At 41.8% G+C, this 12989-nt stretch overlaps 1 protein-coding gene across 1 annotated transcript in view; it reads left to right on the forward strand.

Moving 5' to 3' along the window:
* The window catches only part of LOC117514623 (centrosomal protein of 85 kDa-like), a 31447-nt gene extending 18500 nt beyond the window's left edge, over window positions 1-12947 (forward strand). Inside the window, 10 exon segments of the mRNA XM_034175172.1 lie at window positions 3914-4008; window positions 7803-7920; window positions 8005-8190; window positions 9065-9217; window positions 9313-9467; window positions 9572-9689; window positions 10277-10327; window positions 10414-10521; window positions 10972-11215; window positions 11325-12947. Coding sequence (XP_034031063.1) covers window positions 3914-4008; window positions 7803-7920; window positions 8005-8190; window positions 9065-9217; window positions 9313-9467; window positions 9572-9689; window positions 10277-10327; window positions 10414-10521; window positions 10972-11215; window positions 11325-11488 — 1392 coding nt within the window. The 3' untranslated portion in view covers window positions 11489-12947.
* The last annotated feature ends 42 nt before the right edge of the window (window positions 12948-12989 follow it).

Raw genomic sequence — 12989 nt, forward strand, 5'->3', positions numbered from 1 at the left:
AAGTATATGAAGCATGTGTTTGTAAAGATTTGGTTGTTGCAGTAGTTGAATGATCACTGACTGAAATTGTGTGAGAATGTTTATGTGCAGTCCCAAAGTCAGAAAAGGTTTGAACATAGGGCAAATGCAAATAATACAAGAAAAGGGAGTGATTCTTACATTTACATTGCCTTTACCATTGCCTTTTCTTTCATTGCCACAGTATGACCAAGATTTCATGTATTGTGTGGTTTGTTAATATACGAGGTCTGTTAGAAAAGTATCCGTCCTTAGTTATTTTTTCAAAAACCATATGGATTTGAATCACGTGTGATTACATCAGACATGCTTGAACCCTCGTGGGCATGCAGAGTTGTTTTCACGCCTGTCGGTTACGTCATTCGCCTGTGGGCAGTCCTTTGAGTGAGGAGTGGCCCACCCTCTCGTCGTTTTTTTCATTGTTTAGGAATGGCTCAGAGACTGCTGCTTTGTTTGATCAAAATTTGTTTAAAAAACTGTAAGGCACAACTGAGTGGACACCGTTCGATAAATTCAGATAGTTTTCGGTAAAAATTTTAAACGGCTGATGAGAGGTTTTTGGTTTGTAAGTGTCGCTTTAAGGACGCCTGACGGCGATCTGCGCTCCGAGGCGGCGGCGTCTCGCTGTTCAAGCTGAAAAACTTCCGCATTTCGGCTCTGTTCACCCAGGTCATCGTCAGAGAAACAGAGAAGGTTTCAGAAGAGGTGTCGGGCATGAGGAGGTTTATGCGGACATTCCACTGTTAAAGGAGATTTTGTAATGAAAGAACGTGCGGGCAGATTCGCATGATCTGGGCCGGACCCCGACCACAGGGGTCGCTGACAGGAAAAACCCTCCGTTGGAACCTTAACTAACAAGTTGGGAACATGCCCAGCTGTTAAACATTTCTCAGAGTACTCACTTGTTGAAAGCCATCAGAAGCCGCCTGAATTTTACAATGTTTTCACACGGAGGTGTTTTTCCTGTCGCGCGCAGACGGATTGCGGCGGCATCACGGAACCGACTCGGCGAATATGCCCGCACGTTCTTTCATTACAAAATCTCCTTTAACAGTGGAATGTCCGCATAAACTCCTCATGCCGACTTCTTCTGAAACTTCTCTGTTCTCTGACGACGACCTGGGTGAACAGAGCCTGAAATGTGGAAGTTTTCAGCTTGAAACAGCCAGACGGACACCACCTCCGACCGCGCCGCGCCGATCCGCTTTGTGAGCTGTCCTTAAAGCGAAAGAAACTCCACAATCTCTCATCAGCTGTTAAACTTTTCACCGAGAACCAGCTGAATTTCTCGAACAGTGTCCACTCGGATATCCCTCACAGGTCCTGAAAAAAGTTTGATAAAGCAACGCGCGCCGTCTCCAGCAGCGTCTCAGACAAAGGATTTCAGCCGAGAGAGCTGGATCAGTGCTCACTCAAAGCCTGCCCACAGGCGAATGACGTCACCGACACTCGTGAAAAAACTCACGCATACGCACGAGGGTTCAAGCATGTCTGGTGTAATCGCATGTGATTCAAATCCATATAGTGGTTTTTTTTTTTTTTTTATAAAACTGTCGGTTAGTTTTCTAATAGACCTTATACATCCATTCCTGAATTTAAGTCCTGCAACACATAAAAAATAGTTGGGATACTAAAGCATTTACCAATTTGTAATGTTGCCATTCATTCTCACTACATTTAAAATGTTTTTGCATCAAGGATACCATTTGATGAGGATTTTCAGGTGTTATTTTGTCCCATTCTTCCTGCAAACACGTCTTAAAACGTGTAGCAACACTGGGTCATCATTGCATTTTTCATTTCAAAATGCTACACACATTCTCTGTTGGGGACAGATCCGGACTGCAGACATAAGTGACAGTTTGTGAATGTAAGGTCGTGTTACTCTTGGCTGTGTATGTCAGCTATTGATGAATGACCGTTCTTGATGGAGTGCTGGCCTAGGGATTGGAGATCACATTTAACATTTACGCAGTGAAATTTTTCCAGATTCCTTGACTTGTTAATGATGTTATGCCTGTAGAAGAAGAAACATGTCGATCCTTACAATCCTTTGAGGAACCTTTTTTTTTTTTTTTTTTTATATAAAACATTTTGACAGTTTTATGATGCATTTGTTGGCAAACTGTAGAGAGGCTGCCATCTTTACCTCTCAAAGCTCAGCCTTTTGTGGAATGCAACTTTGGTACCATGTCTGATTAACATTACTGGTTGACCTCACCTGTTTGAAATCGCATCATTATTTATGTATTTATTTTATTATTTTTTACCTCATGACTTTCCCTAATTAACTCCCTCCCAATTTATTTTGGAATGTGTTCGCAGTCTTATGCTGGAATGTGTGTGTGTGTGTGTGTGTGTATATATGTATATGTGTGTATATATATATATATATATATAAATTAAATGAAGTTCACCACAAATAACATGAAATATCTTGGGTTCACAATATCTGTAATGAAATAAAAGTGAGAATCATTGCTCTTTTTCCCTCTCCATCCATTTTTCATACAATTGCAACCTTTTCTAATTTTGAAGTTGCTCATTTGTTGACATTCTAGTGTTCCTGCTGATGTTTCAAATGAAAAGACAAAAGTGCTTTGACCTTTGGTGATGGTGGGGGTGGATTGAATTTTTAAATACTTCATTTTGTCATGTGAAATGCATAATTCCAAGCCATTTGCATTTTGTTTTGTATAGCAAAATTTTGACCCATTACTCTGAACATGGACCGGTTGTCTGCCTGGGTGGTTGCCATCCAGGACCCAAGGTGATTTTGTGGTGTCATGGATGCGGCGAAGTGTGGCGGCACCAGTGTGTGCTGCTAAAGTTGACTTGACTATGAACAAATGTTGCCAGGAGTTCAGGGGAATTCTGTACAAAATCTTGCAAGTGAAAGAAAAGTTTTTGCTTATAAACATTTTCACAGTGCAGTGTTTTTAAAGGATGGACTTCTGTTAATGTGCCTGTAAGGTTAACATATATTATTTGAAACTCAACTGATGGTTGGTGAGAAAAGTTGTGCGGTGGGACGGCTATGCCATCTTCTGTCACACATTGGCACTATTTAAAAGCCCTATTTTGAGCCTTTAACGTTACTTTATCTAGTTGGTGTGGAGTGGACTATTAAAGCAGCAGCAGAGTGAGTTAGCAGATCTCAACAGTAATGGTTTGCTTCCGCAGAGCCCAGGATAGTCTAGGATAGCACGCATTGCACAGTTGTCTGCTTTGTGAATAAACAGACTGACGTAATAGACGTCGTCGTATGTGAAGTAAAATGGACTAAGAGGTAACGTGATGGTAATTTCACTTAGTGTGTTAATGGTTAGTTCTGGGAGCATGGTAATGCACGTTGCCGCTTTCACCACACTACAAAGCTGCCTTGGATCCTGGTAATAATCACCCAGGCAGATAACCGGTTTGTCGCCACCTCTCAAAAGTAGCCGCCTAGCTGAGGCAGCCAGGTGAAGTGCAGACATCCTTTCACTTTCTCCAGCCGCTGGGGTCCTCAACTTGGGGAGACTCTGGTGAGGCATGTGGCCCGGTTCTCTCTGCATGATCCAGCATGTAGGTGCCTCAGTGTTCAGGACCCCATCAACTGAAAAAGGTCAAGGTGACACCCACTTTACACCTGGCTGAGGCAGTTAGGTGGTCACTTTTGAGAGGTGGGGATGGACCAGTTGTCTGCCTCAGTGGTTGCCATCTGGGACCCAGGCTGGTTCCATATTGTGGTGGATGTGGGGACATGTGGCAACAGTGTATTCTTCCTCTCTTAAGACCAGTTTAGTGGGTTAGGTTTGGAACAGCATATTAATACCTGTATAATATGCTGAGAGAGTGCCAGTCAGCAGTAAATAAATTAGATAATTACTTTGTTTTTCTCTTTTTACTGCAGTTGATGAGTACTGGAGCTGGTCAGTATCCTTTGTATTCCTCTGTTCACCCAGCCAGTGAAAGTCTGCTGAAAGAGAAGGATCTTATTATCGAGAGGTAAGCATGGCCGTGCAAAAGCCTAGCTGCATATATTGAGATGCCATTCACAAACTTTTCATTAAGTCTTGCGGTGAAAGATGAAACGTTTCAACTTTCACCGCTTGAAATATTCTTTCCATTGCTCAAATGAAAAAAACATTCATTACTTTGTTTATATTATATAACACCTTCAATAGATCCCTGTCATTTGATATTTTATTATACTCAACAAAAATATAAACGCAACACTTTTGGTTTTGCTCCCATTTTGTATGAGATGAACTCAAAGATCTAAAACTTTTTCCACATACACAATATCACCATTTCCCTCAAATATTGTTCACAAACCAGTCTAAATCTGTGATAGTGAGCACTTCTGCTTTGCTGAGATAATCCATCCCACCTCACAGGTGTGCCATATCAAGATGCTGATTAGACACCATGATTAGTGCACAGGTGTGCCTTAGACTGCCCACAATAAAAGGCCACTCTGAAAGGTGCAGTTTTGTTTTATTGGGGGGGGATACCAGTCAGTATCTGGTGTGACCACCATTTGCCTCATGCAGTGCAACACATCTCCTTCGCATCATCCGTGAAGAGAACACCTCTCCAACGTGCCAAACGCCAGCGAATGTGAGCATTTGCCCACTCAAGTCGGTTACGACGACGAACTGGAGTCAGGTCGAGACCCCGATGAGGACGACGAGCATGCAGATGAGCTTCCCTGAGACGGTTTCTGACAGTTTGTGCAGAAATTCTTTGGTTATGCAAACCGATTGTTTCAGCAGCTGTCCGAGTGGCTGGTCTCAGACGATCTTGGAGGTAAACATGCTGGATGTGGAGGTCCTGGGCTGGTGTGGTTACACGTGGTCTGCGGTTGTGAGGCTGGTTGGATGTACTGCCAAATTCTCTGAAACGACTTTGGAGACGGCTTATGGTAGAGAAATGAACATTCAATACACGAGCAACAGCTTTGGTTGACATTCCTGCTGTCAGCATGCCAATTGCACGCTCCCTCAAATCTTGCGACATCTGTGGCATTGTGCTGTGTGATAAAACTGCACCTTTCAGAGTGGCCTTTTATTGTGGGCAGTCTAAGGCACACCTGTGCACTAATCATGGTGTCTAATCAGCATCTTGATATGGCACACCTGTGAGGTGGGATGGATTATCTCAGCAAAGGAGAAGTGCTCACTATCACAGATTTAGACTGGTTTATGAACAATATTTGAGGGAAATGGTGATACTGTGTATGTGGAAAAAGTTTTAGATCTTTGAGTTCATCTCATACAAAATGGGAGCAAAACCAAAAGTGTTGCGTTTATATTTTTGTTGAGTGTAGTTTATAAACAAGAGAAAAGGGACTTAAATTTTGGTGTGTGTCACTGGTCCTTTTGAGGTCAAGAGGTTCCAAACAGTCCAACACAAACGTTAAATAGCAGTCTAATCCAAATCCAAAATTGTTCTCAGTCAACTTACAAAAACAGTCAGATAGTTCAAAAACAATCCTGACAACGTAGTCTGTACCTGATGCCGTGCATTGGCTTCTTTGTGTACAGACAGCTGTCTGCTGCTTTTTTTTTTTTTTTTTTTTTTTTTTTTTTTTAGTCCAGCAAAAAAATCGTGACAGAAATTTGTCGAGCTCTTGTTCCAACAGCACTTGTATTTCAGCTAAAGACGTCCCAGTGAATACTGCAAATGCCTCCAGACGGCTTATGGCTTACTGGACTGTCAGCGAACTTGTTTAAATTGTTGTCTGTCACCAAAAAAAAACCCATCATGTTTGTTTTTAAGATAAGTGCAGTCGCCGCTAGTGTGAGCTTGTGGTGGGCGGGGCGTGCAGTATCCAGCAATAAAATGCACTCCCCTTCAGTGTCAACTTATTTATTTGTTTGTGTAACTTCCCCACTTGAAAGAGATGGATTCTTTAACCCAGAGTTATATCTGGATTCCACTCAATCACAACAGCACCTTTTATTTTTTTCTGTTCTTTTATTTGCAGATTCATTTTTGTAATTTGACAGTTGCATTTTTTTCATTCATTCAAGTTAAACTTTCTTGAGTTTGACTTGACACTCAGCAGGAATATAGTGTCTGTTCAGTCTGCTCTCAGATTTATTTATTTGTTGTCTTTTGTGATAGATTTTTTTTTTTTTTTTTTGTGACAGATGACTGTAGACTGAGACGGCAAACGCTTAAACCCTTCACAGCTTCACATTCACAGTGTGACAAATTTTGCTCCATCTGGTTGGTTGCCTAAAAAAGCACTGCAGTGACAATATGGCAGCTTTCTTAAAAGTTCAGAGATTTCCAACTTCTGGTGTTCGCAACAGTCTTGCAAAAAAAAAAAAAAAATAGTGCTCTGGAAAAGACATTGGGTGCAATGTTTTTTCCTCTGTGCAGCCAGTTGTGGCTACCTACATTCTGTTCTGATTCAGAGTAATTTAAAAAAATTTGGGCACGTGCCCTTACTCATTCCCAGTACGACCGTAACATTTGAAAGTCCGTGAGGCTGCAGAATGGTGTGATGCTAAGGTGACATCCCCATAAGGATGTGGTGCCATGCAACAGGAGCCTGTCCTCCTCAAAAATAAATGAGTGCAGGTGTTCATTGAAGAGAGGGTGGCAGAAAACATATTTATGCAAAGAGCTTGAGAACGCCGATTTTGTCATTGTTTGACACACACATTTATGTGTATCAAACAATGACTAATTAGTCATTGACACACATAAATATGTAAATTTTAAATTGTCATGCCAAAGCTACTTGCTTGTGTAGCGGCTTGTTCTGCGTTGTTGTAATTTGACTCCTCTCACTCGCTTCCCTCGGGACGCAAACTCGCGGTCTTTGCTATGGGAGGTGGACGTTCTGTCCAGTCGGCTAAAACCCGGCTCTGGCCCGAGTGGCCGGAGTATCCTTTGGCTATTGGGGGACTGAGGCCTGTTGACTACCATATGCACAGCGACTCCTGCTAGCCTCCGTCACATATGCACATGCAGACGAGTGGTAGTTACTCTGACATTTACAAATGAGGCTTACATGGCGTAGTCTTGTTGAGTATGTTTATAAATCTTTTTTTCTTCATACATGCTGTCTGCAGACAGCTCCACAAATTGTCAGTGTTAAGTAAGAGGGAAGCGCTTAGTAGCAACTGAACATGCATTAAATTTGCAAACTGTCATTTGATTGTCTACAGTTTATGACACTGTTGATAAATGTTAACTATTGCCTGCACAGTATTGGTGATAGGCGGTCCTCGTCAAAATTATTGGCACTCCTCATTTTTATGCCAGCTGTGAAAATGACTTTAATTTAAAACACAAACAAATCATTGCAAAAAGACAAATGCAAGCTTAAGAGAGCGAATGCATAGTAGTGGAAGAGTGGTAGTAACTGTTAGTAGATGGGGGTAAGAAGGTTGTAGATTGCTACAAAAAAAATGGAGGTTGTCATTGTTGACAAATGTTCTGTAACTAAATGTTAGTGGAGGTGCCATTAACTGTGTCCACAAAATTGGTTCATTTGCATGTATCGATCAAAATACTCTGACTTGAAAACTAGTGGTGCCAGTGATTTTGACCAGGGCTTTAATGGCCTAAATATTTAATTTTGTTTCAGACTTTGACAAGAATGCGAGCGAAGGAGATTCAGTATCATGAGAGGATAAATTTAAGAGTTGATGATTTACCACACCTTGCTGACTGTACACTTCTTTTACGAGAGTGATTTTGTTTGTTTTTTGTTGTTGTTTTTTTTCCCCCCTGCGTTATTTTTGTTTTGATGATGATGCTCGAATCTGGAAATGATACAGACAACAGCAGCATATGACCCAGTTGGAGCAGCGTCTGAGGGAAAGTGAACTGCAAGTCCACGGCACCCTCTTGGGTCGAGGAGCTTCTTATGGAGACATGTACATGCTCAGGCTGCAGGTTTGTGGAACAATACGCAGCAGTGATACTCCTGTGCTGTACTGTCATTCTTTTCACACGGCTTCTTAAATTGTGGCTCTACAGGAAGCTCAGAGGGAGAACGCGTTCCTGAGGGCCCAGTTTGCCGAGCGCACAGATTGTGCTGTGCTGGAGAAAGTGGAAGCCGAGCGCAGACTGGGAGCCTTGGAGGCCGAGACTCGCCGATTGACTGACAGCCTAAAGGAGAGCAGTGACAGGCATGCAGAGGAGATGAAGAAACAAGAAGAGAGGGTTTGTGCTCACTTAACACTTTTTGATAATAAAAACAGTGCAAGCTAGGAACCTCAGGACTCTATTTATTTTTATGAAACTGCTGTGAGAGTATCATAAAAATAAACATATATATATCCACAGTGACAGCTTCCATCACCAAGTACAGCGTGTGTGTTTTCACATTAGCTGTAATGCAGGTCATGACTGCTCTAATTACTCTTTCAGTTGGTTGCCCATACACTTTGACCATTTTAGATTATTTATTTAATTATTAATTTGTAATTCCTGGGTTGTCCTTTATTTGTGTGGTTCGCTCCTTTACAAGGGAATGCTGACACTTTTAAACCAATGGAGTATTTTTAGATCCAGGGTCACCAACCCTGTTCCTGGAGAGCACCTGTCCTGCATGTTTTCCACTTCTACCTACTCAAGTCATATGTTTTATTTATTTATTTATTTTTTGTGGTGTTTTTCAGCGCTTGCTTGGCTGAACACACTTGATAGTTATTTGCTAATTGGGAGGGGAACAGGGAGCGTTAGAAAACATGCAGGACAGGTGCCCTCCAGGAACAGGGTTCGTGACCCCGTTTTACATCGATTTGACTTCAACTATTCACTTGGGACTCGAGATTTTAACCCTCTGGGGTCCAGGGGTATTTTGTAGATTTAATCATACTTCCAGTCATTCCAGGGTTTTTGTGTTTTGCCCATGTGTTGCATATCAAAATGTTCACAACAATCTCAGCTTTCAGAATATCTGTCACATATTTGTCTAGAATGCTGTGTGTAGAAATATTTTCGCTCTAGATCTGAAAAATTAATGCATTTTTAAAAGCAATTTTTTTTTTCCTTGACACATTTTTCACTATACATTGTCTTTGTATTTGTGCAGATGCGCAGTCGAGACAAACACATCAACAATTTGAAAAAAAAGTGTCAGAAGGAGGCAGAACTGAATCGAGAGAAGCAGCAGCGTATTGAGACTCTGGAGCGTTACTTAGCCGACCTGCCAACCTTGGAGGACTACCAGAGCCAGAACAAACAGGTTCAGATGGTTCTGCTTCCACTCCTGTCACTAAGTCTATTGTAAAATGTGTAACTAATTTGTGATAACTGTGGATATGTTGTTGTCAAAATCAGCTCCTGGAGGCTGAACAGCAGGCAGTTGTGCTTCAAGAACGAGTAAAAGAACTGGAAGATCGTCTGGAGACGATGCGCGCTCAACTACATGAGAAAGACACACAGCTGGAGGAGCAGAAACGCAGAGAGAGAGACCTGTTGACCACAGTTACTGAGTATGCACACAACCACAGTGTGCCTGCTTTTCAGTGGGCATCAGGCTGTTTACATCCTAAACAAAGAGATGGTGAAAATAATGTCTCTGTTTCGTCTTCATTAGTATGCAGCAGCGGGTGCAGCAAGGCCTTGAGGATGGAGCCAGACTGCCTTCATTGGATGTTGAGAAGCTTAGAGGAGAGAATATGGTTTTGAGAGAAGAGCAGCAGCGACTCAAAAAGGTCCTGTTGTCGGTGTTGTCTATCTGTTTGGAGTTACCCTCGTATTGACTATTTTATTTTTAAAATGCCTGAATATTGGGTAATAGCTGCATTTGTGTAGCAGTTAATAAAATCAAATGCAATGAGTTTTCACCTCTATGGCATGCATACAGAAAAATATTACCTAGGATCAAGTAGCACAGTGGATTCAAAAAACATCGACTGAGCCAGTTTGATGAAGTTTCGTGACAGAAGAAGATATAGTATAGTAACATCAGATTACCGGTGCTGATGAATCCCAAAAAATATATAGATTACCTAAACTAACTAGCCTAAACTTTCTTGGCAAACTCCGCTCATGTACAGTTTAAAATGCTTTTATTGTTGAGCAAATTCTGGAAATTGTTGCACTTTACTAACCGGAGGTGCTGTTAGTCTCATTGCTGCCGGGTAAGTCGGTGTTCCACTGCTGTGCTGTTGTGTGGCTTCCATCCATGTAGTGTGTAAAATCACTTACTGATTGCTGTACCTTAGATAAAGCTGGTATCACTCTGATACTGTTGGCTTAAGTTCAGTAAAGTAGACGATATTGTATTTTCTGTGTGCAGGTTATTGAGAAGCAACACAGGATGATGGAACAGCTTGGCTCCCAGATCCAGGTGTTTATTTTCTACAGCTCGACTATAAATCATTTGTGAGATTAATTTTCTGCGACTTGCCTCCAAATACTTTTTTGTGACTGCAGAATCTGGAGGAGCAGATGTCCCGAGAGGAGAGCACCTCCCACGCTCTCAGACAAGAGGTTTTAGCCAAAGAACAGAATATGTTAGAGCTCCACAAGGCCATAAAGGAGGTGAGAAATTCAGAAACTCCATTTTTTTTTTCTCAAACCCCTCAAGACAGTAAAATGTTTGATGCGAGGAAAGTCATATTGTCATGGGAAAGCTAGAATTCTGGCTTTAAATGATAAACTTTGGAATTTTTATGTTATAATTTTGAGATAGGATTCCCCCCCCCCCACCCCCGAAAAAACAAAAAAAACAACTAAAAAACAATTAAAGAAGAGCACCATAGTTTATCTAAGAACAGTGAAACCAGGCTGGAAAAAACCCTCTGTATATTTAATTCCAACAGGCCATGCTCCAGGTTCACATGCTGAGAGTTGGGGGCGGGGGGGTGCTGAACTCTTCAGCACTCTGATCAGGCCAATTGATGAAGTTGCTGTTGCTTGTCCTCAAAGAAATGTCAGGAAATCCTCTGACAGAACCACTGGCTAACAGTTGCACTAACAACTGCATTTCAGCTGTCTGCACAGAACCAGGACCTGATGGAGCAGAATCTCACCCTGCAGGACCAGTTGAGTACTCCGGAGCACAGGAGGGCTAACCAGGCCTCCTCTGCTCTGCAGCCAACAGGGGCTCATCTCACACAGAGGCTCCATGTGGAGATTGCTTCCTGCCTCAGCGACCTGCGCTCACTGTGCAGCATTCTAACCCAGAGAGCTCAGGGGCAAGATCCCAACCTCTCCCTGCTGCTGGGGCTCACAAGTAAGAACCACCTCCTGTTTTTTCTTTTTGTGCTGATGGTAGAGTTAATCTCCTTCACACTGCACAAACACTACTGAGACAGTGTGGTGTGTGTGTGTTTTATTCCCAGCACCTCCACCAGTGGCTGAGCAGTTCGAGGACTGGATGGATCCAGAGGTCCTGCAGAAGAAGCTGGTTGAAGCTCAGCAGCTCCGGCGAGATGTGGAGGAACTACGCAATGTGATATTGGATCGATACGCTCAGGATATGGGAGAAAACTGCATTACCCAATAACCTCGTCACCTGGATGACAGGTGAAACCAGCATCCGTCCATTTCACCTGCAAACCGTCTCAGACTGATCATGCATGCACAGTTACGGAATGTCAGAAAGAGGACTGAATATTAACTGACTTAAAATGGGGACAGAGAAAAGCTCAGATGCTTTCTTTTCTACTTCCTGCAGCCCGCCTTTAGCTGAGAACCTTCCCGTCCTCTGCAAGTCCGTCTATTTCTGTCCAAGGGCTGAAAATATCTTACCTCCGATACTTGATCCTTAAGCGACGTGTGTTTTAATAACGATGATGTGATACTGTCGGCTACCAAACAGTCTTATACTATATATATTTTTTGTTCTTGTTTATTCTAGTGGATTTTTGTGTTGCTGACCCACAAAAATAACTTATTTAAATTTGTTTTCCCTCTAGAGGGGAATAATGCAAGATGTGGTTGACAATCAACTGAAACTGTGTGTTTGTGTGTGTACGTGTCCGTGTTTATGTGAGGTTTTTGGAGAAATGTTAGGAATTTGCCATCATTTGAGAATGGTGAACACTGTAACATTAGAAACTGCTGTGAGCTACGAGAGCGAACAACCAAATCAGCATCTGTCAGGCCTGAAACTGTTTAACTACCAAAGATTCTCACGCTGAAGCAGTTACGTGAGTCTGAATGTTTGTGCTTGTTTGAATGAACACCAACATGTGCCTTTTTTGTCAGTTTTTTTGTTTTGTGTTGTTTTTGTTTTGGTCACACATGCAACAATGCTAACTCATTAGAAACCAGCCGCAAAGCGTACAGCAGCAGACCAGAATACATTCCCTGACTCTGAATGTAGCGGTTAACTTTGGGCCATGTTGCAGTTTGAAGAGGCCCTTACTGTTTGTTTTTAATTCATCATTCTGGATAATCTCAAAAATAATATGACCGATGTAGATGAGTAAACTCACAGTACTTTGTACATTTCAGGTTAATAATAGAAAACTAATTCAGCAGGTTTAATATATGACTGAGAAACAGTGTTAACCTTTGCTGTGTATTTTTTTTTTTTTCTGCGTCGTTTTTGTGAAAGCATTCTGGGTCCTCCCGATGTGTAGCTGTAATAATATTCTAACGTCCCTCAAACCTGTTGTCAAGTGTGCAAAGGTCCCATGAAGTGGTTTGAGATTTTAACGTCTGCATTTTGTTTTTTGTTTTTTTTTTGGGTCCACCAACATGAAGCACTCAGTGTCTGTCCCATATTTAATGGCAGGAGAATTTGGGAGGGGCCGCTTTAATCCCAGAGGGGTGAGGCTGATATTCTTTTCAGTATAGGACCTTTAAACTAGATTAGCACAAGAGTTGTTGTTAGAAAGTCAGGATCCGCATGCCTTAACATCTCAAATGTTTTGCTAAAGGGAAAAGATGTTTATATTTTCATACTTTGGTTATTCTTTGTATTTGGATATTTTAGAAATAAAAAGTTATGACCTTCACTTTAGAGTTTCCCTCAGATTTTTCAGTTCTGTTGTGTATAT

The sequence above is a fragment of the Thalassophryne amazonica genome, chromosome 7, assembly GCF_902500255.1.
Source record: "Thalassophryne amazonica chromosome 7, fThaAma1.1, whole genome shotgun sequence".
In the NCBI taxonomy this organism is placed as follows: Eukaryota; Metazoa; Chordata; class Actinopteri; order Batrachoidiformes; family Batrachoididae; genus Thalassophryne; species Thalassophryne amazonica.